Raw genomic sequence first — 27,738 nt, forward strand, 5'->3', positions numbered from 1 at the left:
TTAGGCTACTTGCTGACACCGGATTCCACCTTCTCCTTACCTCATTATTATAATTCCATATCCAGACGCGCAGGTCACTCATGGTCGTCAAATAAAAAGACCTTCATCAGGAGAGCCGAACATATCCTCGGACACTCCCGGCACTAAAAACCACACGATAAATGCATGTTAAAAGCATGAAATATTGGAAATTATATTTTCCACAGTCCGCCTCTGTGGTGTAGTGATTAGTGTGATTAGCGTCTACCCCCCGGATGCTCGGGTTCGATTCCCGGCTCTGCCAAGAAATGTGAAAAGTGTTACGAGGGCTGGAACGGGGTTCACTCAGTCTCGGGAAGGATTCAGTTCCCTCCTCAGCCATCCTCGAAGAGATTTCCCATAGTTTCTTACTTCTCCTCCAGCCAAATGCTGGGATGGTACCTAACTTAAGGCCACGGCCGCTTCCTTCCCTCTTCCTTGTTCATCCCTTCCAATCTTCCCATTCCTCCACAAGGCCCCTGTTCAACATAGCAGTTGAGGCAGCCTGGGCGATGTACTGTTCCCCTTCCCCAGTTGTATCCCCCGACCCAAAGTCTCACGTTCCTTCGCTGAGTCCGAGAGAAAAACCAACCCAGGAGGGTAAACGGATGAATAATAATAATAATAATAATAATAACAATAATAATAATAATAATAATAATAATAATAATAATAATAATAATAATAATAATTCATGAACAGATAAAAGGTACACAACTAGTGACTAAATAAGTACAAAAAGATCGAAAAACTGTGGTCTACAGGAAAGGCAAGGATTGTTTTATTACGTTCTGAATGCTGCAGGGAAAGTTACAATATTGGAAAAGCAAAAAAAACTGCGACAAACGGATGCTGTACGTTACAACCGTCAAAGCATACGCAAGCTCATTCTAGTAGTCAAATGAACAACTAACTGTGGAGGACGAAAGCCTCTAGCGTGCAATAGAATAACTAAGTCGAGTAAGTTAATAACAACGCTGCTGCTCTGTTGTTACGGCCACGGCCAAACGAGCAGCATTTCCTGTCTGAAATCTGCGTCAAATGAAGCGCGAGGAATGTATTGGTTGTTCTGTGTGAAATACGCACCATAGGATTAAATTCGTGAGGCAAGACAGAGCAGACGGTTCCTTTCTGAGCGAAGGGAACAACTTCAAGGTCGTAACGCAGCCGAACGAGTCTCTGTCCATAATCGAGCAGCTTTTGCCGCGACTTCGCCTGGCCACACAAGCTCAAGTTAAAGTGTGCTTTATCTACTGCGTAGTTGTATAGTGTTTTATTCTTTTTTAATTTTATTCATAATGGACTTTATTGACAGTGAACTATTAATTCTGGAGGTCCAGAAGCATCCATGTGTTTACGACATGAAAAATCAGGGCTATAAAGATCGTGACGTGAAGGCACGAGCTTGGACAACCATTTCCAAGGCGCTAGTTGGAGAAAAATGGGAGGAGCTGGAACCAGAAGAAAGAAACAATATTGGCAAGTATACCTAGTTGGATAAATACTAATTGATTAATTAATTAATTACGATACAGTCCTCACCAGTGGCGTACGTGGAATTTTGTCGCCGGGAGAGGGTCTCCTCCTCTTTGAAACTGGTTATTCAAACACAATTTCCTTCTTTCTTTCTTTTTTTTCTTTCTTTCTTTCTTTCTTTCTTTCTTTCTTTCTTAATCTACTTATCCTCCCTCGGACTCAGCGAGGGATCCAACCTCTACTGCCTCAATGGCAGTGTCCTGGAGAGTGAGACTTTCGTTCAGGGATACAACTAGGGAGGAGAACCGGTACCTCGCCCAAGCGGCCTCACCTGCTATGCTGAACAGGGGCCTTGTGAGGGGATGGAGAATATTGGAAGGGATAGACAAGGAAGAGGAAAGGAAGCGGCCGTGGCCTTAAGTTAGGTACCATCACGGCATTTACCTGGAGGAGAAGTGAGAAACCACGAAATACCACTTTGAAGATGTCTGAGGTGGGAATCAAACCCTCCTCTACTCAGTTGACCTCCCGAAGAAGAGTGGATCCCGTTCCAGCCCTCGTACCACATTTCAAATGTCGTGGCAGAGCCGGGAATCGAAACCGAGCCTCCAGAAGTGGCTGCTAATCACACTAACCACTACAAGACAGAGGCGGACCAAACATAATTTACGGGCATTTTATGTTAATATTATTTATTTATTTATTTATTTATTTATTTATTTATTTATTTATTTATTTATTTATTTATTTATTTATTTATTTATTTATTTATTTAACCGTTTACCCTCCAGAGTTGGTTTTTCCCTCAGATTCAGCGAGGGAACCCACCTCTACCGCCTCAAGGGCAATGTCCTGTAGCGTCTGACTTTGGGTGGGGAGAATAAAACTGAGGAGGAGGACCAGTACCTCGCCCAGGTGACCGCATCTGCTATGTTGAACTAGGCCCTTGTAGGGAGAAGTGAAGATTGGAAGTGATAGAATGATAGGAGGGAAGGAAGCGCCCGTGACCTTAAGTTAGGTACCATCTCGGCATTCGCCTGGAGAAGAAGTGGGGAAACCACTTTGAAGATGGCTGAGGAGGGAATCGAACCCCCCTCTACTCAGTTGACCTCCCGGTACTGAGTGGACTCCGTTTCAGCCCTTGTGCACTTTTCAAATTTCTTGGCAGAGCCGGGAATCGAACCCGGGCCTCCAGGCGTGGCAGCCCATCACACTAACCACTACACCATAGAGGCAGTCTATTAGTATTATTATTTCTGATTGCACGTGAAACACTAACAAAGAGAGATCGAGCGAGTTGGCCGTGCGTTTAGGGTCGCGTAGCTGAGAGCTTCGGGAGGTAGTGGGTCCGAACCCCACTGTCGGCAGCTCTGAAAATGGTTTTCCGTGTTATCCCATTTTTACACTAGATACTAATTAAGGCCACGATCACTTCCTTCCTATTCTTAGCCCTTTCCTATCCCGTTGTCGCCATAAGACCTATCTTTGTCGGTGCGAGTTGAAGCAACTTGTAAAAAGAAGTAAATAATAACAAAGAGATTCAGTTAATAGGCCTAATATTTATTATATGTTTTATGTGTCAGTTTAATAAAGAGCAGTTCAAATAACGTTATTACCAGTTGCGATGACCCCCCCCCCCCCTCCCCCGTCCCCCGCCCGCGAAATATCTCCCGGTGCAGGTAAAATAAGACAATGCTACCGGGCGAGCGACACACGGCCTCTGAGCAAGGATTACACGCAAAATCGTGAAGCGTTCCACATTTTTTGTCCGCCTCTGTTAGGTAGTTGTTAGTGTGATTATCTGCCACCCCCGGAGACCCGGATTCGATTTCCAGCTGTGCCACGAAATTTGAAAAAGTGGTACTAGGGCTGGAACGGGGTTCAATCGGCTTCGGGAAGTCAACTGAGTAGAGGAGGTTTCAGTTCCTTCCTGAGCCATCCTCGAAGTGTTTTTCCGTAGTTTCACACTTTTCCACCAGGTAAATGCAGGGAATGTAAACGGATTTCATGAATAAATAATCCATTTGAATATACGAATACGAGGGCAAATACTAATGATTTAAATAATATTGCTGTTTCAATAATAATAATAATAATAATAATAATAATAATAATAATAATAATAATAATAGTTACGGATATTCCGTGGTTTACAGAAGTGTAAGAAGGTGCTGGTGTGAATGGGTGGACAGAGAAAAGATGAGAGCATAATTTAAAACACTAAATTTTGAAATTGTATTTTTTTTTTCTGACTGTAAACGTTGATAGATGATCTGAATCAGCAACAACAAATAACATTTAAAGAGCTCGTCAGTTCGGATGACAAGAGTGGACTATAAGTGCAAAAATCAGGTACAATAGAGAAAATTGCCGACACAATAATTTACAAGAAATGAGCTTCGTAGCTCTAATGTTACACTATTTCAAACAGCACATTTGCTCCACTCACTTACATTCCAAAATTTTATTACAGTCCAGCCTCTCTGTCAAATATTACACTAGATAAATTTTAAAACAATTTGTACTGTCATTTCAGATCGACGAGTCGGACAGAAAATTCAAGTAATTCTTGAAGATGTCTGGTTTACGGAGAAAATTCCTGAAGACTGGAAATGTGTCCTTATTGACTCACTCCACAAAAAATGGGATAAAACAGACATTAATAAATACAGAGGACTAACCTTACCATCAGTTGTGTACAAAATTCTCTCTAAAGCCCTACTCACGAGACTTGAAAAACAAACTGAACACCTAGTTGGCGAATATCAGGCAGGATTCAAAATAGGCAGGTCTTGTGTACGGTGTAGAACAAATTCTCAATCTCAAAACCATCTTGGAAATCCGTAAAAGTAGACAAACAGTGATCACTTTTGTAGACTTAAAGACAGCTTATGACTCAGCAGACCGACACTAACCATTCCATATTCTAGAAGAATTCGAATTTGACAAGAAAAAGAGAGACTTCTGTGGTGTAGTGGTTAGCGTGATTAGCTGCCACCCCCGGAGACCCGGGTTCGATTCCCGGCTCTGCTACGAAATTTGAAAAGTGGTACGAGGGCTGGAACGGGGTCCACTCAGCCTCGGGAGGTCAACTGAGTAGAGGTGGGTTCGATTCCCACCTCAGCCATCCTCGAAGTGGTTTTCCGTGGTTTCCCACTTCTCCTCCTAACTTAAGGCCACGGCCGCTTCCTTCCCTCTTCCTTGCCTATCCCTTCCAATCTTCCCATCCCTCCACAAGGCCCCTGTTCAGCATAGCAGGTGAGGCCGCCTGGGCGAGGTACTGGTCATACTCCCCAGTTGTATCCCCCGACCAAGAGTCTGAAGCTCCAGGACACTGCCCTTGAGGCGGTAGAGGTGGGATCCCTCGCTAAGTCCGAGGGAAAAACCGAACCTGGAGGGTAAACAGATGATGATGATGATGAAAAGAGAGACTTAATTCGTAAGGCGTTGACTGAGGGTCCTGGGTTCGATTCCCGGCCGGGTCGGGGATTTTAACCTTCATTGGTTAATTCCAGTGGGCCGGGGGCTGGGTGTTTGTGCTGTCCCCAACATCCTTGCAACTCACACACCACACATAACACTATCCTCCACCACAATAACACGCAGTTACCTACACATGGCAGATGCCGCCCACCCTCATCGGAGGGTCTGCCTTACAAGGGCTGCACTCGGCTAGAAATAGCCACACGAAATTATTATTATTTACTTGAATTTTCTGAGCTAGGCTTTCACTTCCTAATGTCAACATTTCACCGATAATGCCATCATCGCCTTGAACAATAACGGAGATAAGCCATCTTCTTTGTTATTTTTAAGTTTACTGATTATTTGCTTGATTTCTTCTAGTAGTCTAAGTGGGGTTCTGAATCTGGATTTGGAGGAGGTTGTTCGAATGAGTGTTTGTTCTACAGGAGGTTTGCTGTTTAAAAGTTCATGGAAGTAGTTTGCGAGAAGTTTACAGTTTTTTTTAATTATTTGTTTCCAAAAGCCCATCCGGACGTTTGAAACATAAACTAGGTTCTTGGTAATTTGATAGTTCCTCAGCGAATGTTTTGTAAAAATTTCATGTATTGTTTTCGATAAATTTTCTATCTATTTTGATCATATTTGCGTTTTTCGGATCTAATATTTTTTTAGGCTTTTCCCTGGACTTTGAGGAATTCATGCCAGTTGTGTTCTATTTTATAGGAATTCCAATTTTGCCAGGCTTGAATACGAAGGTCTATAACCTTGTCGCAGATCTCGTTCTAGCATCTGTGTTTGCGTTTCCGAGGAAGAACACCAATAATCCGGGAAGCTCCTATGAGTGTATCTTTTAATTCTATCCAATTGGAAGGATTTTGGTCGGAGATATTTGCAAGGAAAATGGTTGAATTTTGTTTAAGAAATTCCTGATCAGTTCTTGTTTTTCTGACTATTTTGCGTTTGGGTCTGTCGGGTTGAAACTTTACTTTGATTAATGGTAAGTGGTGATCGGAGTGACATCCTTTTTCACTTTAACATTCAACATTTCTTTCTGGTTTCTTTTAGAAATTGCTACATGATCAATTTGAAATTTTCCTAAGTGAAAATTTGGTGATTTCCAGGTTGTTTTCTTGTGTGGAAGGGCCAGGAAATGGGTTGATGCCAACTTTAACTCAAAATTTTCGCAGAAGCTTATTAATCTTTCTCCGTTCTTGTTGGTTCTGTTGTCCTACAATGGTTATAAATTTCTTTTCTTGACCAATTTGTCCATTGAAATCTCTTAGCAGAATTTTAACATGATGTTTGGGGATCTTTTCTGTAGTCTCTTCCAGTAGGTCCTAGAATTCTTCTGTTTTGTGAACGTTTGTTTCATGGAGATGTGAGATTGCATTCAGGAGATAGAGTTTTCGAACCCCACTATCGACAGCCCTGAATATAGTTTTCCGTGGTTTTCCATTTTTACACCAGGCAAATGAAGGCCACCTTCCCATCCCTCCATCGCCGAAAACCCTGTATGTGTTAGTGCGACGTTGAACATGTAGCAAAAAAGAAATGTTCATACATTTTTGTCAAAGATTTGCTTTACGTCGCACCGACGATAGCGACGATGAAATAGGAAAGGGCTAGGAGTGGAAAGGAAGCGGCCATGGCCTTAATTAAGGTACAGTCCCAGCATTTTCCTGGTGTGAAATGGGAAACCACGGATAGGGCTGCCGATAGTGGGGTTCGAACCCACTATCTCCCGGATGCAAGCTCACAGCTGCGCTCCCCTAACCGCACGACCAACTCGCCCAGTGCTCATATCTCTCGACCATGGCCATCCATCAACGGCTGCTGATATCATGTGACATAGCCAGCACGGTAGCTAGGTAACATTGTCCGGCCATCCATGAATACCTTACATCACAACCTCCACGGTTGCTAGGGTTACACTTCCATCACACATTTTCGGACGTACCTTCCGCAACGCAAATTTGCAGATGACTCCCAGCCATAAGACATATTTAGGCCTATGTCAAAAAAAATCCTTCCCACTCCTATCCCTTTCCTGTTCCTTCGTCGCCATTGGGCCTATCTGTGTCGGTGCGACGTAAAGAAAAAGGAAATTCCTTGGAGAACATTCCGAATCGTCATCAACTCATGGGTTAAGTCGGTGGACAAGTCATCTGGTCGTTCTTCAGAAAGACGTAGGCTACTGCAGCTGAAAAGACCTCGTCACCATCTTTTTTCTGCAAGAGTAACAGGCAATCAAGACTCAAATCTGTAGAGGGCTACTGACAAACTTGTAAATCTAATGGTCAGCTAGTTAAGCAAAATATCCAAGTTTTCGTACAAAACAGAGATCTTAAGATGTTGCTCTGGATCATCAAATCGTTCATCTTGACATAATGCATCAAGAAATGCATTTTCTTTTACATGCACACCCTCAAAAATCAGCACCACGGTCTCTATGAGTCTGACATAATTTAAGTCTCTTTTTTCCACCTCATCAAGAGAGTTTCATAATGTAGAAAGTGAACGTATTGCTCCATCCAGATTTTCTTTTAAATTTCCTTTACGTTGCACCGACGCAAATAGGTCATATGGGGACGATGGGATGGGAAACGGCTATGAATGGGAAGGAAGCGGCTGTAGCCATAATTAAGGTACAGCCGCAGCATTTTCCTGGTGTGAAAATGGGAAACCATGGAAAACCATCTTCAGGGCTTCCGGCAGTGGGGTTCGAACCCACTTTCTCCCGAAAGCAAGGTCACAGCTGCGTGACCATAACTGCACGGTCAACCCACTCAGTAATAAACATATTTCGCCTAGTCTATCCAGTTCCAATGCTTCTATCACAAATTAGGCTATATAGCACCCCACAGCAACAGTTGTCTCATCGACAGCTTCTTCGCACGAGTACCGCACCTTATTTGATTCCACGCTTCTTCGTAGCACAGTGGCAAATAAAACTTACATGAAGTCGACTCGTCTGGTATTTTTTGGTTTGTGTGTTTTTACAAAAATAAACGTAATTTTGGATTAGATAGTTTACATAGTGGAATATTTCCTGACACTAACACATCGCACAATTCCTTACTAGGGTAAGGTGGTACAATTTCGATCACTAAAGGCAAATTTCGCTGCCACGGAAAAAATACATAAGCTAGAGTGAATTTAAATAGTGTTACAAATACTCTGAAATGTAGGGAATGTATTCCTATATGTATTACTAGATTACAGTGGTTAGTTTAGATACAAGATTAAAAAACATAGTTTAATGTAATTGATCGAAAATGTACCTCGCCGGGTACAATTATGATCACCTACTGGTACAACTTCGATCACTGGCATCTTCCACATACGAAGTGTTTTTTTCCTATTGCACCAACACATATTTCATGATACCAAACATTACATTTCTGGCAACGAATCCAGTCACCTTTTTTCATTGATTGTACACAGTAATAGTTCATCAAACAAAATCCACACTCATCGTAGTTTGCTGGCAATCTTCTGCTTCGAATAATACTTTCGTCTACACTGGCAGACCCGTGTTTACCCTTATCGTTACTTTTCTTCTGTGCCTGTTGAAAAAGACGTCTCTTGCTTCTGATTTTTTTTCAGATTTTCGTCTGAAGTCAGTCGCACTGATGTCTGCGTTTTCCGTTTACGTAATGACACTTTCTTCTCTGGCGTTGGCAGAATTACTCTGACAGCATCTTGGGGTGAGTTCTTGCTTGATGCTGGCGTTATGGTGTCGATCTTGTCTTCATTTACTTCGTTTGATGTTGTGACAAGTCCCGTTTCCGAAGTGCTCATACTGCTGGCAGTAGTTGGAATGCTAGGGGATGAAGAAGCTGGAGTTTCAAATGAACTGCTCGCACTGCTGAAAGTAGCTGCAACAGATGAGGTAATAGGGGACTGAAGTAACGCAGCAGGAGCAAACTTTTCTTCTGGAACAGTGTCCTTAGAAAATGGCATTATTCCTGTACACTGAAAACCTTTGATAGCAGATCCAGCTGACGCCGATTGATACCAGGCAGTAGAGAAAATAGGACAGAATCTTGATTTTGTAAGATTGTCATTGGGGTTACGATGAATCCACTCGGTTACATTTCTGTGGTAATGAGCCTTCAGGGACTTAAAAAATGTTCTGTCTAACGGCTGTAGAGCATGTGTACTGTGTGGGGGTAATCCGAAAAGTTCTATCTCGTTCTCCCGACAGTATTCTATAGCTTGCAGGCTCGTATGGCTCCCGTGATTGTCGAGAATGATTAGAACCTTTCCTGTCATTTTATATTTCTTGAAGTGTCGAAGCCAGGTCATGAAAAGTTCTTCGTTAATGTACCCCGAATCGCTCATCTCCACGATGGAACCAGGAGGTAATCCATCATGGAATTCAGGGCGCTTCCTAACTCCCTTAAAAATGACCATTGGTGGAATGTACGAACCAGATGCACTCATACACGCAACCACTGTCACATTTTCTCCTCTTTCCACATTTGTTAATGAAACAACCTCGCGTTTGTCCTTCCGACTGACTATTTTAGGAGGTCTGTTGTTGAGAGGAAAGCCGGTCTCGTCCATATTGTATATGCGCTCAGGTTTATCAAACATGTCATTTTCTTCCAAAATATTTTCCAAATTTTGGAAGTAATGACTTACCTCCTCTTTATTTAACCCTTCAGCTCTGGCTCGTGATAGACCTTCAGGTTTTCTCAGACTTAAATTAGGATATCTTTTCAAAAAGGCTCGAAACCAATCAATCCCTGCAATCTTATCATCTAAGCTCCAGGGATGTTTGACATTGTTCGTTTCAGCTAACTCAAATGCAGCTTTCCTCACCTGAACAGGCGTCAGACCCAATCCTCGTTGCTCTAGCGATAGAAGCCTCTCGACTAAGGCCCCTTCCATTTCAAGTGTGAGTACCGTTGGGCGACCAATTTTGTCTCCAACTTGTGGATTTAATCCAGCTTGTATTTCCTTTTTAATTTTTATTTTGCCATGTAGCGTACTGAAAGGAATGTCATATAATTCTGATGCACCTCGAATGCTTAGATGCCCATTAATTACACTGTTCACTGCCGCTCCCATCGCTATCTGATTCCACTTATTATAAATTTTATTTTCTGGTCTTTTCCGCGGCATCTGAAATCAACGAATACATTCGGATGAGAATGTGCAGAATACAGCCCTGTCAATAAATTAACCTAATGCATAGGCTATTTTATTTTATTTTGTGAGTGAAAACGAATAAAATTCCAAACATCGTTCGACCTATGAGTTCATAAAGGCAGTGTTTGCTTCTGAATACCATGAAATCATAAATGTGAATTTGAGTTAGGAACCATATTGTTTGTTTCTCAGAGAGTAGGAAATTAAAACATTCTTTTTTTTAAGTCAGGAGAAAGTTAGATTCTGAAATCCTTAAATAACAACATCATCCTCTTTTGCTTCATAATAAGATATTTCTTTTTATCTGATTGTGCCCTCGTTCCGAGGTGGTGCAGCTCTTTGCAGCCACACCCCCAATGGAGATGAGCTGCATGTACTATTTTCACCACATACCACCTCTCCTGCCATTTATAAATCTCTGGCAGTACCGGGAATCGAACCTAGGCTCCCCGAGGAGGGAAGCTAATAGCGTTAACCGTTACGCTACGGAGGCGGACAAGACTTTTACTGTAACACAATATTGCTATTTAACTGCTTAAACCAATATATTTCCTCCGATCGAAATTGTACTAGTGTATCGAAATTGTACCTGTCTGCTGATCGAAAATGTACTGTTGGTATTACTGTATCTATCGTCACATACTATCCCTGCATGCCAACAGATGGCAGCACATGTCACGGAGGAGTTCTCTGTGGTAGTGCCAGCACACGCAGAAATAAACAGCATGGTTCTAACCTCACAATATCATTGTCTGCCAGCCTGTGAAAACTAGGCAGTTTTATAACAGAGCACAAAACTAAGCAAGTCAACTCACCTTGCTACAAGAAGAAATATGTATCTCTGAAGCACAAACTGCTGTATTCTTGACACAACCACTAGCAACACAGTACACCTTCCGCACTGTAACGCCACACTTAGGCAAGTACTACCAACACTCCGAAGTGGAAAATATATGCTAAACCTTAGTTTGATCGAAATTGTACCCATATCGAAATTGTACCACCTTACCCTACAGTAAATTGTGAAGACTTGGCGGATGTCGAAGCAACAATAGGTATAACAAGCACTGAATTACACCTTTCATTGATGAACGCTCAAGAGCACGCACATGCTTCTCGCGACCAATATGCTGCGTCGCAGTAAACCGTCTTTCAGCCAATACTTTGGTTTCGCACAGCTTACAGTGTAGGAAACACACTATCACCAAACTCGGCTACGATTTGTTTTAAATGAACTGAAACGTGTGGTTTAATTTTAGACATTTTCAAATTGGTACCTGAATGCTTCCAAGTAGACCTCCTGCACGATATGAACTGTGCGAAACTGAGGCAATCCTGTTCACGGAAAAAACACACATTCCAGTCCCCAAATACTTTGTTTCTTGGAAAAGAGAATCAATCAATCAATCAATCAATCAATCAATCAATCAATCACTACTGATCTGCATTTAGGGCAATCGCTCAGGTGGCAGATTCCCTATCTGTTACTTTCCTAGCCTTTTCTTAAATGATTGCATAGAAATTGGAATTTTATTGAATATCTCCCTTGGTAAATTATCCCAATCCCTAATTCCCCTTCTTAAAACCTCCTCAGTCCTTGCGTATATGTCATTTTATTTAATTTTAATAATACAATACAAGGAAAAGATAAATAAAGGTAGAAAAATCAACTCTTGAGTCCTGATGTAGCATATGTGCTACAAGTCATTTAAAAAAAAACTAGCAAAATATAATTTTCTTTGGTGAACATTTAAAAATTATTTTAAAAAATATAACATATTGAATGCGCAAACAGGTTCGGGACTGAAGAAGATAAACGAATATTTGCCCCAATTTGTCCTCTTGAATTCCAAATTGATCTTCATATTGTGATCTTTCCTACTTTTAAAGGCACCACTCAAACTTATTTGTCTACTGATGTCCTCCCACGCAATATGTCCACTGACAGCTCGGAACATACCGCTTAGTCGAGCAGCTCGTCTCCTTTCTCCCAAGTCTTCCCAGCCCAAACTTCGCAACATTTTTGTAACGCTACTCTTTTGTCGGAAATCACCCAGAACAAATCGAGCTGCTTTTCTTTGGATTTTTTCCAGTTCTTGAATCAAGTAATCCTGGTGACGGTTCCATACACTGGAACCATACTCTAGTTAGGGTCTTACCAGAGATTTATATTTTATATTCCCTCTCCTTTACATCCTCACTACAACCCCTAAATACTCTCATAACCATGTGCAGAGATCTGTACCCTTTATTTACAATCATATTTATGTGATTACCCCAATGAAGATCTTTCTTTATATTAACACCTACGTATTTACAATGATCCCCAAAGGGAACTTTCACCCCATCAACGCAGTAATTAAAACTGAGAAGACTTTTCCCATTTGTGAAACTCACAACCTGACTTTTAACCCGGTTTATCATCATACCATTGCCTACTGTCCATCTCACAACATTAACGAGGTCATTTTGCAGTTGCTCACAATCTTGTAACTTATTTATTACTCTGTACAGAATAAGGTCATCTGCAAACAGCCTATCTCTGATTCCACTTCTTTACAGACATCATCGATATATAAGAAAACATAAAGGTCCAATAATACTGTCTTGAGGAATTCCCATCTTAATTATTACAGGGTCAGATAAAGCTTCGCCTACTCTAATTCTCTGAGTTCTGTTTTCTAGAAATATAGCCACCCATTCAGTCAATCTTTTTTCTAGCCCTATAGCACTCATTTTTGCCAGTAGTCTCCCATGAAAAAATGAAATGGCGTATGGCTTTTAGTGCCGGGAGTGTCCGAGGACAAGTTCGGCTCGCCAGATGCAGGTCTTTTGATTTGACTCCCATAGGCGACCTGCGTGTCGTGATGAGAATGAAATAATAATAATAATAATAATAATAATAATTTCGTGTGGCTATTTTTAGCCGAGTGCAGCTCTTGTAAGGCAGACCCTCCGATGAGGGTGGGCGGCATCTGCCATGTGTAGGTAACTGCGTGTTATTGTGGTGGAGGATAGTGTTATGTGTGGTGTGTGAGTTGCAGGGATGTTGGGGACAGCACAAACACCCAGCCCGCGGGCCATTGGAATTAACCAATGAAGGTTAAAATTCCCGGCCCGGCCAGGAATCGAACCCGGTACCCTCTGAACCGAAGGCCAGCACGCTGACCATTCAGCCAACGAGTCGGACGAAATGATGATGAAGACGACACATACACCCAGCCCCAGTGCCAGCGAATTTAATTAAGGTTAAAATTCCGGACCCTGCCGGGAATCGAACAGGGACCCCTGTGACCAAAGGCCAGCACGCTAACCATTTAGCCATGGAACCGGACAGTAGTCTCCTTATCAAATGCCTTAGATAGGTCAATCGCGATACAGTCCAATTGACCTCCTGAATCCAAGATATCTGCTATATCTTTCTGGAATCCTACAAGTTGAGCTTCAGTGGAATAACCTTTCCTAAACCCAAACTGTCTTCTATCAAACCAGTTATTAATTTCACAAACATGTCTTATATAACAGAAAGAATGCTTTCCCAAAGCTTACATGCAATGCATGTCAAACTGACTGGCCTGTAATTTTCAGCTTTATGTCTATTACCCTTTCATTTATATACAGGGGCTACTATAGAAACTCTCCAGTCATTTGGTATAGCTCCTTCATGAAAACAATAATCAGATAAGTACTTCAGACATGGTACTATATCCCAACCCATTGCCTTTAGTATATCCCCCAAAACCTTATAAATTCCAGCTGCTTTTCTAGTTTTTAACTTTTGTATCTTACTGTAAATGTCATTGCTGTCATAGGTAAATTTTAATACTTTTTTAGTATTAGTCACCTCCTCTATTTGGATATTTTCCTTGTAACCAACAAACTTTACATACTGCTGACTAAATACTTCTGCATTTTGAAGATCCTCCAGCATCCCTATGCGCGTTGTTCAAATGTTATCTTCCTCAAATGAGTTAACTGACATCCTACAGTATTCAAAATCTTATCTGGGTGTTCCTCTAACTTTTCATGTAGTAGCACGAACTTCCTACTTTTTGATCTGTCTCTTAATAAGTAAACGACCCACCACTTTCTCTGTAGTATTTGGCATTGCCGTCGTCGGCATATTAGGAGTAAACAAGACGCTGATACTGCTTGTCTGTTTAATATTCTAATACGAGTATATGTTTCAAATTCTTTATATTCGAAATCTTCGCAGTTATATTTATCTCGTTGCTTTTTATTTCTACATTCCTTACATTCGTTTAATCTAGATTTTCTGTGTATAGCAAAATGTTGGAATTCCTTAGTTTCTTTACAACTTATACAGGTCTTCATTTATAAGGAACAAAAACTGTGTCTAGTATTAGATAACAAACAAATTTATCAATATAAAGACCTATTTTTTAACTTTATACTTTTATCATTTTTTATGTTATTTTCTTAATTTTCCTTAATTTTCTTCGATTTTATATTGATAAATTTATTTTTAAAATTCTTTTAGTAGAAAAAATTGCAGTATTTTGTGGAGCAGAATGAAGTATTGCGATTTTTACCTTTCGTCCAAATTGTCGAAAAACGAGTGATTTGGGGTTTTTATTTTTTTATTTTATAGAAATATTAACTTTTGATAATTGTTTACTAAAAATGGGTGATTTTTAGAAAAAGAGATGAAATTCCGAGAAAAGAAATACGAAGAATTATGAAAGAATGGTTTAAAGTTGTAGGTGTGGAAAAGTTTGCAGGATTTTGTGGAGCAGAACGAAACATCGCGATTTTTTAACTTTTGTGCGAAGTGTTGAAAAACTAGTGATTTTAGGTTTTTCATGTTTTTGTAGGATAAGATCTAAAAATTATGAAATTCTGAGAAAAATACGCAAAAATTGTGAAATTTTGAAACCCGTTTTTGGTGTCCAGAACCCGGGGTTTTCTACTACTACTAGAAGCACGTAAAAGAACTCCTGCGGGACAGCATTCTGACACCTCGGCGTCTCCGAAAACCGTAAAAGTAGTTAGTGGGACGTAAAGCAAATAACATTATTATAAAGAAGAACGGTGACAGCTGTCATCCGCTCGTGGGTGCGAAACGATTGCTTCGATTACATCATCGCCGCACCACAGACATTTTTTTTTTCTAGTTGCTTTACGTCGCACCGACACAGATAGGTCTTATGGCGACGATGGGATAGGAAAGGCCTAGGAGTTGGAAGGAAGCGGCCGTGGCCTTAATTAAGGTACATCCCCAGCATTTGCCTGGTGTGAAAATGGGAAACCATGGAAAACCATCTTCAGGGCTTCCAACAGTGGAGTTCGAACCCACTATCTCCCGATTACTGGATACTGGCCGCACTTAAGCGACTGCAGCTATCGAGCTCGGTACAGACATTTTAGGCCTGTACTTGTGCAGTTACCTACTGTAACCTTCTGCGCCATAAAACATTCCCACCGACAGTTACCCTAAAGAGACAAAATTCTCCAAAATATGACCGAACAATTCTCCAAAATTAAAGAAAATGCTGCTAAAATTTAAAAATCCAAAGAATGCAAAAATGCAAATAATGCAAAATAAAAAGTATAGGCCTATATTTGTAATCGAGGTGCCATGAACAGAATTTGTATATGTGACCACTCAATGTCGTAGCTTACCGGACAATTTTCAGACAGTATCCCCAAGTAACAATCCGTGTAAGTTTGTATATGACGCTAATATTACGCAAAGAGGAGCTCTTAAGGAATTGTTACAGCTTCCATCTGATGTACCTAATGAGATGCTTCACAAATATAAAGGGCTCGGGTATGTTCTGTTCTAGATGGTAGGTGCATTTACAGCACAACTCCCCAGAGGAAACGACCAAGCTCAAACGCTTCCGCGCCGAGCTCATAATAAAGGCTACGGCAGGGATGGCGAACCTTTTTCAGCTAGTGTGCCATTTTAAGTCTGTTTTATTATTGTCAACTGTTTACTGTGCCACTTGTTATTTTCTTTTAAGGAATGGCTCACCCCCCCCCCCCCCCGTACGACTTCGTTTCTTAATTCCCAATTATGTTTCATAATAAGTTATTCTTTTAGTGATTTATTTACTTACTTAATTTAATATATATCTTGTAAATACATTTGACTGCACGTTTCGTGGTTGTATTTTGTAAAAACATCAAAAATACATTTTTAAGTATTTCGAGAATACCTAACATTACTTGTAAAAGTATATAATAAGCTCCCATTGTAACACACCTCGTCATCAAATATTATTAGATAAAACAATTAAAATACTAGTATTGCTAATGAACTTCGAGTGAAATATCGTTCTCACATTTAGTACCCATGTCATTTATACTAGGTTCATAACTTCTTGTCTTCAGTAACACACAAGAAGCACATAGGTCTGAACCAAGGCGGATTCTAACTGTTGACTTCACAACGTTCATTGTAGGGTGTTTAACGTTTTCTTTAAGAAATTGCATAAACCCATTACGAATACCCACCATACTTGAGGCTATTCTGTAAGTCAAAGCCCATTTTAAATACAAGTTCTTGCTTCACATCCTTCATTATATCCTTACCTATTGTCATATTTCGTAAACTTAACAATTTTACTAATTCCTACCTCCCCTCATCATATTTTCACAAGTAAATCAGACAAAACAGCAATTCTTTCTTGTAAGTTCACATACGTGTTTTCATCAAGACATACTGAATACATCTGGGAGTTATCCGAATCAGCTTTCAAATGCTCCGAAACATGTTCACTCATTCTTATTAATCTACCCTTGACAGTATTTCGGCTGCCTGGCATTTCTTTAATTCTGTTAATTATTTGCCGTTTGTTGGGAAAGTCTTCAATTAATGTATCGGACGTCGATAAGAAAGTCTCTTTCAAGAACTCAACGTCAAAAATCGGCTTCCCATGCTCTAACATGCAGTGAGACAGATGGAAACAACCGCACTGATATTATTGTTTGACCTGAAAGATGATACAAAACAAATAGTTTGCTTTGTGTATTCTTCGATTTTCTGTGAAACGAGCTCTCTTCTTTCTTCATTTGACATGGAACGAACATTTAAATGATTCGTCCGGAAATGGTGCTTTTGGCCTACATTAAATGTGCGGGACACGACGGTTTTCAGTCACAGGCAACACAAAGCGTTATTGCTTATTTCTATCACTCTGAATTCCGTTGTCCACTGTTCTTCAAGAATCCGGTTACTACTTTTGTTAAGTTTCTGTTTTTTCGGCACCGAAAACATGTTTGTGAGGTCCGTATACAAACGACATTCAATAAACTGTAACACACAACGAATAATTACGCGCTACTGGCTACCACACACACGTCAAACTTCACTCACTGACCGACTGACGGCCAGGTTTTCGATATTTATTTCTCACACGTGAAACACTATGACTATACGAACCATGTGATATTGTATAGTCTGTAGCACAAGACGTATATAAAATGTTTAATATGTTCATGTGGCGTGCCACCAAAATCCTGTTCGTAGGTGACACGCGTGGCATAGGTTCGCCATCCCTGGGCTACGGTCACACTCGCGTGATTTCATGCTGCGTTGCGTGTATTTCACGCAGCTGGACGACCTACGAGGTGGGCGGCCACACTTGCGTGTTTGCAGGGCGTGATTTTATTTGTGTGTTGTATACTGTAAAGTAGCAAAGCATTGCCATTGTTCTGCATATGAAAGACATTTCATTAAATAATAACTCCGTTGTTGCGTTCTGTGCTGCGTTGGTTGTTCGTCGTCTTCAAAGAAAATATTGGATCCATCCTATTATAAGTGACAGGTCATCATGTGGACAACTTGTGTTCCTACAACTAAAAGACAACAAAGGTACATTTTCTGAGTATGACAGGAGGCCCGTGACCTCATTTGAAATGCTTTTCTGTTTGTTGAGAAATGCTATCAGCAAAAGAAATACAACATCCCCCCCCCCCCCCAACACAGCGGCCGTTACTGAAAACCACGCATCTCTCTTCATGTCTCTGTTTTTGAACTCTTGGTCCTTTGTATCGTAAAGGAACGGGTACTTTTGTATGTCCAAAATTATTAATTCACTGTCTAATTCCATTCTGCGAATTGAAAGTACAAAACGAACACAGATGGACCACGCGCAATATTCAAACAAGAGCGCAATACCACAGCGTCTTCTTCCCGCAAGTGTGGCCAGGCGCTGAACGGGAAAACAAGGAAACCAAATGGACCTCCGGCTATTCTAGAGCGGACGACTTTGAAGACGCTCCTTGTCTCTTGTCCCGCGGCGGGAAATCACGCAAGTGTAGTCATAGCCTGTTCACGGACGCTGTAAGCATACTACCCTCCGTGGGTGGAGGCAGTATAATAACACCCATGTCCCATGGTATCCCCTGCCTGTCGTAATAGGCGACTAAAGGAGCCCCAGGGGCTCACAACTTGGCAGCGTGGGTTGGCGTCTGCGGGTCCCTTAGCTGAGTCTTGGCATTGCTTCCACTTACTTGTACTAGGCTCCTCACTTTCATCTATCCTATCTGAGTGTTTCATTTTCACGCCCATCGTGGCCCTCGTCTCTCTTTAGCCGATACCTTCATTTTTCGAAGTGTCAGACCCCTTCCATTCTTTCCGTCTGATTAGTATCAATAGAGGATGGTTGCCTAGTTGTACTTCCTCTTAAAACAATAATCACCACCACCTCGCTACAAAGTACACACTTATGACAGCTACTGCGCTTGCGTATGTCGTCACTTATGGCAGACATACTTGCTACAGCTACAGCTTGCACTTCAACGTCAGCTACAATGCCGTACAGACGCAGAAGGACTATGTTAATATATGTAGATCACGAGATGTTATTAAGAAAGTTATATCAAATATAGATTCTAATGCAAATGGTGATGGTTACCATGCATATACACTGCCGTAAAAAAACATGCAACATCCGCAAGGACTATGTGCAGTGGCACCAGGTAGTGCTGTGATCAGGTGGTGTCCCTCCGGTTGATTGAATCGGAGACTGCGATTATGGCGCTCCTCCGGTTATCTCCGGTACTACCGACGGAGGGAATGAATTGCGGAGCTCCAGTGCTCCGGAGGTAAATCGGAGGTAGCGGATGAGACTCGCTTTACAGTCCGACCCTCCGACTGCAACGTTGTATTTAGCGTAAAAATCCAAATTCTTTCTTCCTCGCACGCGTAACTCAATGTACACGTACGCCTACATAAGCTTTACTAGATGAAAAATTCATAAAAGTTGGTGTATTCTACAGATGCAGTTTAAATACAACTATACAGCACTAACGTTACGCATATAGGTCTACATATAATAATAGCCATTCTAATGGCTAATCTTTGAACACATAGGTATCAAACCGCTTAAAATAACCCTATACTTTATATTATGCTTCAGGAATTGTGAGTTCATGCAGACATGATTCTGATAGTGTACCGTATGCCTACCAGTAATTAGCAGCTGAAATACATAACTATAAAAGTACGTAATTAAGACTATCTTTAGTGTTGGTTTTTGATGCATATTTTGTGCGAGGTGGGACTTCCCTTCAGCGTATACTTCTATCCATCGAAAAATGAGAGGTGTCTGCTCAAAAGGTGCTATTTTCACCTTAAGAAAGTTGTAGGAAAAGCGCAAGAAACGTGAAATAAAAGGCACATGGAATGTACTCATGATCAAATTTGGCACAAATTTTAAAGAATTACATCTTCCTGGTCTGGATTGCTCATGGCAATCGATACTATTGAACTACTGTAATGCATGTGAAAAAAACGATTTATTTTTTGGAAGTGGATAAAGCACCTTTTGAACGGATACTCCTCAAATACCACGAACCTACTACGCTGGCGTAGCAGGTGGAGAGGTGATACTCCCACGTGGCGCGTCCCAGGTGGCGGATAGGAGTTCTTAACCGGCTTGCCGGCGGACTTGAGGGAAATAAAATATCTCTCGCGGACCAAACACACAACCCGCTGTGGGTGGGAGACTCAGACGAGGAATACACCCACGGTATCCCCTGCCTGTCGTAAGAGGCGACTAAAAGGGGTGACCAAGGGATGATTGTATTAGAACCATGAAACTACTTGTGATTAGTATCTCCATGCAGGGAACACCTTGGGTCGCCTTTACTTGCGCGTAGTTCCACTATGTCCGGTACCAAATAGGTTTGTGATTAGTAGCAAAAGAGTACGTTGCCGGCTTTACAGTACCTGTGATTGGTAGCACTATATGAGCGACACCATGGTTCTGGCTTGCCTATTAGTGCCCACTATATGAGGAACACCAAGGGATAGCGCGAGTCCCTGTGGTTAGTAAACTTACGTGATGAACACCATAGGTTTGCGTTGCCTGTAAATGGCGCCGCAATGTACGAAACCCCATAGCTGTGCGTTACAAATGCGAATTTCATTACCTATGAGTAGTACCATAATGTGTGGAATACCGCGAGTCTACGCTACTTTTGATTAGTACCGCAGCATGACAAATACCATGATTCTACTTTCCTAGCGATAAGTACTATTATGAGGGGCCGATGACTTTGATTTTGGACTCCTTTGGACTAAAAGCATCATCGATTCAGTATTATGCTATAGATGCAGTCCCTTGGTCAGTAATACTATTATTTCATGTCAGTTTCTGTGAATGCGAGACATTGCGTGTCGGATCCACTGATTGTTTTAAATTCATATCCATCCATTCATTCTTCGTCCTCAGGTTTTGAATTCTCGTCAGTGGAGGATTTTGGACTTTTAATTTGTCATTCCATTTCGTAACATTAGGGGCCGATGACCTAGATGTTAGGCCCATTTAAACAATAAGCATCATCATCATCATCATTATCACTCCTCAGATAATGAAATGTGAAATAAATGCGAACTAAGCTTTCCGACATCTTGTCTTTTTTTAATAATGTACACATTTTATACAGCTGCCAACCTACAAGACAAAGACTACTACAGGGAATAAATTTACCTAACATACCGCCCCACCAAAAGGTATTGGCCTTTTGCAGAAAAATAATAAAATGGAACATATGCACACAAAAATGCACTAGTCAAAAATAGGGCAAACACGATTTTTATAACAGTACGTTGATAATGTTCAAGCAAACTGTAGTTTGATGATCATTCCCAGTTCGTTTCTGGCAATACACACAACTTGTTGATAGGACGCATCATGACACCAGAAGTGGTGTTGACAGTAGCTACTCTGGCGAGACCGTCATCTCCGAGATGGACCTTTTCCACCAATCCTCTTCTTCATTGAAGAGGAGGGAGGTTGTCATCCTCGATGAACACAAGATCACCAGGACGTAGGTTAGGATGCTCTTGTGTCCATTTGTAACGTTGCTGAAGTGTGTTAAGGTAATCCTTATACCACATATTCCGGAAGTCTTGAGTCATTTTTTGTATATGTCTCCATTTAGAGAGACTATTGATGGGACAAGGTTTGAGATCGTGGTCGGGAAGTGCCGTGAGTTGCTCACCGATAAGGAAGTGTGATGGAGTGAGATAGGATGAATCTGTCGGATCATCGCTAAATCTTGATAGCGGGCGGCTGTTCAGGCAAGCTTCGATCTGTGAAGATAGGGTAGTTAATTCTTCAAAGGTGAGTATTGTTGTTCCCATCGTTCTTCGAAGATGAAATTTAAATGCTTTTACCATGGATTCCCAAGCACCTCCAAAATGAGGTGCAGATGGAGGGATGAAGTGCCAGGTAATGCCTATTCCTTCTGCGATCTTCACAATTTCTTTTTCTTGCTTCGGATCTTGTAAGAACTTCTGAAGTTCCTTTAATTCCCTCGATGCACCAATGAAATTGGTGCCATTGTCGCTGTAGATATTGGCAGGACAAACCTCGACGTGAGGTGAAACGACGTAGTGCTGCCATGAATGCACTTGTTGTAAGATCAGAGATGATTTCGATGTGCACAGCTCTGATCGAAAGACATGTGAATATTCCAGCATAAGCCTTTCCTGTTGTCTTACATCGTCGTGTGCCTATCCGTATTAGGAATGGGCCAGTGTAGTCTACTCCAACGTTCATAAAGGCTCTAGTAGGAGTAACCCTAAATCTTGGGAGGTTTGCCATTTTCTGTTGAGCTGCTGATTTTCTCAGTCTGAAGCATGTGTAGCACGAATGAATGCATTTCTTAACGATTTGGCGAATCCTCGGTATCCAATATCTCTGTCGCAGCGATGAAATGAGTAATTGAGGTCCTGCGTGTAGTAACCTTACATGTTCACTCAGGCAGATAAGTTTGGTGAGGTGATGATCAGGAGGAAATATAAGTTGATGCTTGGCTTCGTATGGAACTGGTGCGTTTTGTACTCTTCCTCCGACTCGAAGAAACCCATTTTTTTTCCAGAATTGGGCTCAGACTCTTCAGTGCACTATTTGCATCAACAGCTTTACCTTGTTTGAGAGAGAGTATTTCTCTTTGATAAGAGACCGATTGTACGATTTTGATACAGACCATGAAGGCATTATTTATCTCTTGTGGTTTCAGTGGTGATGTATCGCGCTCACTGCGAGTTTTCTTGCAATTGGAAGAGAATCTGAGACACTGACCAACTGTTCTGAGTAATCTGTTTAAGGATGAGAATCTATTCAGGAATGTATCATCGTATTTTATGACAATAAGTGATGTTATAATTCTTTGGTCAGGGATCTTCGAGGTGTCGCATCCTGATTGTGCTGGCCATGATGCAGGGTCTAGACGCAGCCAGCTGGGGCCTTCCCACCATAGTGCACTGTCTTGAAGAAGCCGTGGCTGTATTCCTTGTGATGCAAGATCTGCAGGATTGTCCAGTGATTCAATATGACGCCAATGGGAGGCTGGCACAGTGTCTTGAATTTCTGCCACCCTGTTTGCCACGAATGTTTTCCATTTTGTAGGACATCCGCGTAACCAAGCTAATACGATTGCTGAATCAGTCCAAAGTAGTACACCATCGGGGGTAGTGCGTAGAGTTTCAAGCGTTTCCTTGATGAGGCGAGCCAAAATTAAGGCACAACACAATTCCAGACGGGGAATTGAAATCTGTTTAAGAGGTGCAACCCTTGATTTTGCACAAAGAAGTCTCGTGAGAACCTCGGCTTTTTTGTTAACAGATCTTATGTACACAGCAGCCCCGTAAGCAGTCTGTGAGGCATCGCAGAAGCCATGTATCCCGATATTCTTCACTATCCCTTCACTGAGAAGACTGAAGTCCAGGAAATGTTTCCTCAATGTCTTCAAGGCTGTGCTATGTGGCGAGCAAAAATGGAGCATCTTTCTGATTGGATGGTGCCTTCTGAATCTCCATTCCCTGATCATCATTTGGAATGGACAACCTGGAAGGCACTGAATCGTTTGAGGAGTGGAGTAGGTAAATCCAATGATAACCTAAAAAATGGGGTTATCTGAAAGATCAGTCAGACTTCTGCGTTTGTGGGAAGCAACAAACTACCCAACACCTGTATGACTGTCAGTCCTGCCCTGTTCGTTGTACACTTCAAGACTTGATTCAAGCCACTGAAGAGGGAATTTCAGTTGCCCATTTCTGGGCAGACATTGTGTGAAACATGTTTTGTGACATAAAAGTACTTTGTTTTATTTGTATATAATACCTTATTTCTATTTTAAGTTTTTTCAACACTCTGACACGAAATTAAACTATTATTATTATTATTATTATTATTATTATTATTATTATTATTATTATTATTATTATTATTATTATTATTATTATTATTATTTCCGATGAGGCATGCTAAGGACCACGTGCCAATTTCAATTCAATTCTTTATACTTTGTTGTTTTTTCTTCCGTTCCTTCCAATATTCTTTCATCCTTTCACTATGCTGTTTCTTTCTGTCCTCGGCCCACTTCGCACCGGGTTTCTTGTTCAATCTTCCTTGGAATCCTTTCAAACTAACTGCCCTCTTTCTAAAAATCTCTCTGTCCAGAGTTTCTTCTTCTCTCATATCTTTCTAAATCTTTCCTTACTTCTTGAATCCAGCTAGTTTGTTGCCTTTTTGTCCCAGAGGTACTTGAAAATCCTTTTTGTTAATCTGGAAACATCCAATCTGTAAATATATTCAAAAAATTGCAATCTCCTTTTTCTTATGGTTTCTGATATATTTTCTATGTTTCTGTTTATTTCATCATTAGATCTTAATTTCCATACTACTGTTTTTCTTTTTTTACGTCGCACCGATACAGATCCACCGTAGGATGCTCAGGATTTCGTGGGTTGCACGACTAACGAACCAAGAAGTACTCAGAAGGGCAAGAGCAAGTCGGGAACTCGTTGAAACATTAAAACACCGGAAGATCTCTTACCTTGGCCACATCCTTAGAAATGACCGTTACCTCATCTTACAGCGGATTGTACAAGGCAAAATACAGGGTCGAAGAGGTGTCGGGAAGAGGCGAACATCATGGCTTGGAACATCAAAGAATGGACTGGAATTCACAGTGTTGAAAGACTTATCCACCTAGCAAGAGATCGTACTGCATTCGCCACAGTGATTGCCAACGTCAGGGGAACCTGATATGGTACTGTGAAGAAGAAGAATGGCCGCTACTAGCGCTGCACTAATGCGATTTGCGGAAAAATTGAGTCAACGTCATCTTACAGATGTATAAACACGCCTACCAACGTTCGTTAATCTAGCTCAAACCCTTCTTGGTATTTTTTTTTTTTTTTACCCGCCAGTGTAGTTTTTCAACGATTTGTATAATCAGATTATTATCTAAAATCCAACTTCCCAGGCTTCTTAAAAACAGATTCAAGAGATCTGTTGGTTTTACAAATATGTCTCTGTGAATTCAAAAGAGCAACCCACTGTGTCGATTTTCGCTAGTTTATTGTCAGTTTCCGTTTACTTTCTTTTGTCAAAATTCCATGCGGTTGGGGGGTGTCTGATCCCCAGTAACTCCCCCCCCCCCGCCCGCCCTGGTTTCAACAAAGGTGCATGTCTCATCTCATTTGGAACGTTCTCATTTTATCAGTCCAGCACCACATCGTAAATGCCTTAATTTTCAATACTTCCGCTTTTCGCAGGGTCCACATTTCCGACGCATAGCTTACAACATTCCACATACAATTATTGTTCACGAAGTGCTTTCGTACCTCCATGTTGCTGACCTTAGATGTTAGTAGGTAGGTACTTTTTTTAGTTTCCTTTTTTAGAAAGCTTCTTTCGCCTGTATTATTCGGACTGAAGAACTGAAAGAAAGAAGACGAGCTGCTCGACTAAGTGGCATGTTCCGAGCTGTCCGCGGAGAGATGGCGTGGAATGACATTAGTAGACGAATAAGTTTGACTGGTGTCTTTAAAAGTAGGAAAGATCACAATATGAAGATAAAGTTGGAATTCAAGAGGACGAATTGGGGCAAATATTAATTTATAGAAAGGGGAGTTAGGGATTGGAATAACTTACCAAGGGAGATGTTCAATAAATTTCCAATTTCTTTGAAATAATTTAAGAAAAGGCTAGGAAAACAACAGATAGGGAATCCGCCACCTGGGCGACTGCCCTAAATGCAGATCAGGATTGATTGATTGATTGATTGATTGATTGATTGATTGATTGATTGATTGATTGATTGATTGATTGATTGATTGATTGATTGATTGATTGATTGACGATAATTTCTCTCGTACATTTTCCATCAGATGTGAGCAGACTCCCTAGATATTAGAGTACCTTTACATGATCTAGATGGGGGGGTGGAGGTTCGTCCATACTATGAGCAATAGCTAAGTATCACGAAAAGAAGTGTAATGACAAACAATATTATTTGCAGGAAAGGAAATTCAGAAACGATGGAAAAGCCTCAGAGACTCCTATACGAGAGCACTAAAATTCCAGGAGAGTAAAAATGGCGGCGCAACCAAAGGCAAGAGACCATACGTTTTCTACAGAAAGATGTCTTTCCTACAGTCGTGTATCCAGCTTACAGAGTATGTATATTTTATCTTTATTAACTACTTTACACTGAGGACTACTGTTAAATTACACTATTTCACTCATACAGTAGAATCTCGTTTATCCGACTCAAAAGAGACCAGGTCCGATCTTGGGATATGCTGAATATCCAGATTAACGTGATCCGGATAACCGAGATTTTACTGTTATTATTAAAATTGGGTAACAGTTTTAATTCAGTTTAACTGTTCACAGGTCCTCTAGAAGTACGGATGAATCAGTCTTACAAGCGGGCAGTAAAGATGATGGTAAAACTGAGCTAAACAACTCAGCACTGTCCGACAGGATCACCAACAAGATAACACCCAGAGAACCCAAGAAAAGAAAATGTGATACGGACACCTTTGAAAAGGAAGTAATGGATGTGCTGAAATCTAATGCTTCACAGCCTCAACAAGATCCAGACGAAATGTTCTTTTTATCATTAATTCCGTATGTTAAAAGTATGAATTCATCGAACAAACTCAATTTTCAGATTGAAGTTATGCAACTTCTAAAATCGTACACGAAATAAAACCTCGTCCCAATAAACCTCAGAGTCTATCCTTCATATCCGCCTCTATTTGATGCCTGCAGCCCATCGGAACCTTCAATGAAATTATGAGTCAGCAGTCCTAGTATTTAGCCTGTATAGTCTCCTTTATCTCCTCCTGCAATCCTGCCACCGCAAGCCATAAGTACGTTAATGTAGAAACAGAGAATGATGAACTATTACTAAATTCATTCCTCCCCTGAAGGGAGAACCGGGCCTCTTAGACGTTAACGATGGCTCTCAGGCCAGAGGATTTGTGGTATGAAGGAGATGCGCGGTGAAGGTGAGGGGATTGGCGGCAGTAGCCCATTCCCCTTAGTGCAGAAGAATGAAAAACCACGGGGAAACAATTTTCAAGACAGCCGACGGTGGAGACCGGTCCCCCTCCATTTGCCGAATGCAGAGGTGTAGAGCCACCCACCTTTGCTTGATTGGTCGATCTGAATGCAGATCTGCCGGACCACGGGAAAGCCGTGGTCATTTGTAGACCGAAGGATTATGTTTTATCTTCATTTCAACCGTGAACGGATTAAGAGTGAATGCTACTGTTAAAATACTATTGCGTGTCAAAAATCTCATATCTCTTATACAACCGACTAATATTTTTCCAAAATACTTTTCTTAAACACTTATTGTCTTGTTCCTGATGCTAATAAAAGTTACCTTGAAGTAACTGCCAGACTTCCTACAGTACTGACTCATTCTCCAGCATCCGTGTGCGCGTTATTCAAATGTTATCTTCCTCAAATGAGTTAACTGACATCCTACAGTATTCAAAATCTTCTCTGGGTGTTCCTCTAACTTTTCATGTAGTAGCACGAACTTCCCACTTTTGATCTGTCTCTTAATAAGTAAACGACCCACCACTTCTCTTTAGTATTTGGCATTACCGTCGTTGACAGATTAGGAGTAAACAAGACGCTGATACTGCTTGTGTTGCATCAGGCTTTGCTGTCAATACTGTCAGCCATTTTGCCGGCAGTGTTACATGCTGGACAAAAGAAAAAAGAACAGTTGGAAGCGAGTAATGGCCGCTATGTTTTTGTAAAGTGATGTGAGCTGTATAAAGAAATGTTTTTTAACATTAAATTCAGTGCAAACCAATTGTAAGACTTCCTT

The 27,738-nt window shown here is 41.1% G+C and overlaps 1 protein-coding gene across 1 annotated transcript; it reads left to right on the forward strand.

Annotated features, from left to right (window-relative positions):
- The first annotated feature begins 988 nt into the window (after positions 1–988).
- On the forward strand, positions 989–27,468 carry LOC136867454 (uncharacterized). Its single transcript, XM_067144661.2, has 3 exons — positions 989–1,497; positions 25,906–26,062; positions 26,283–27,468. Exons 1-3 carry the CDS (start codon positions 1,317–1,319, stop codon positions 26,599–26,601), a joined length of 657 nt encoding a protein of 218 aa, XP_067000762.1. The 5' UTR covers positions 989–1,316; the 3' UTR covers positions 26,602–27,468.
- The last annotated feature ends 270 nt before the right edge of the window (positions 27,469–27,738 follow it).

The sequence above is a fragment of the Anabrus simplex genome, chromosome 3 (assembly GCF_040414725.1).
Source record: "Anabrus simplex isolate iqAnaSimp1 chromosome 3, ASM4041472v1, whole genome shotgun sequence".
Taxonomy (NCBI): Eukaryota; Metazoa; Arthropoda; class Insecta; order Orthoptera; family Tettigoniidae; genus Anabrus; species Anabrus simplex.

What these genes read in the sequence shown, in the direction of transcription:
- LOC136867454 (XM_067144661.2), top strand. Translation starts at nt 1,317, where the DNA reads ATGGACTTTATTGACAGTGAACTATTAATTCTGGAGGTCCAGAAGCAT. An exon ending in AGAAGAAAGAAACAATATTG is followed by an intron (nt 1,498 to 25,905) that starts GCAAGTATACCT and finishes TATTATTTGCAG; the next exon opens with GAAAGGAAATTCAGAAACGA. An exon ending in TCGTGTATCCAGCTTACAGA is followed by an intron (nt 26,063 to 26,282) that starts GTATGTATATTT and finishes AACTGTTCACAG; the next exon opens with GTCCTCTAGAAGTACGGATG.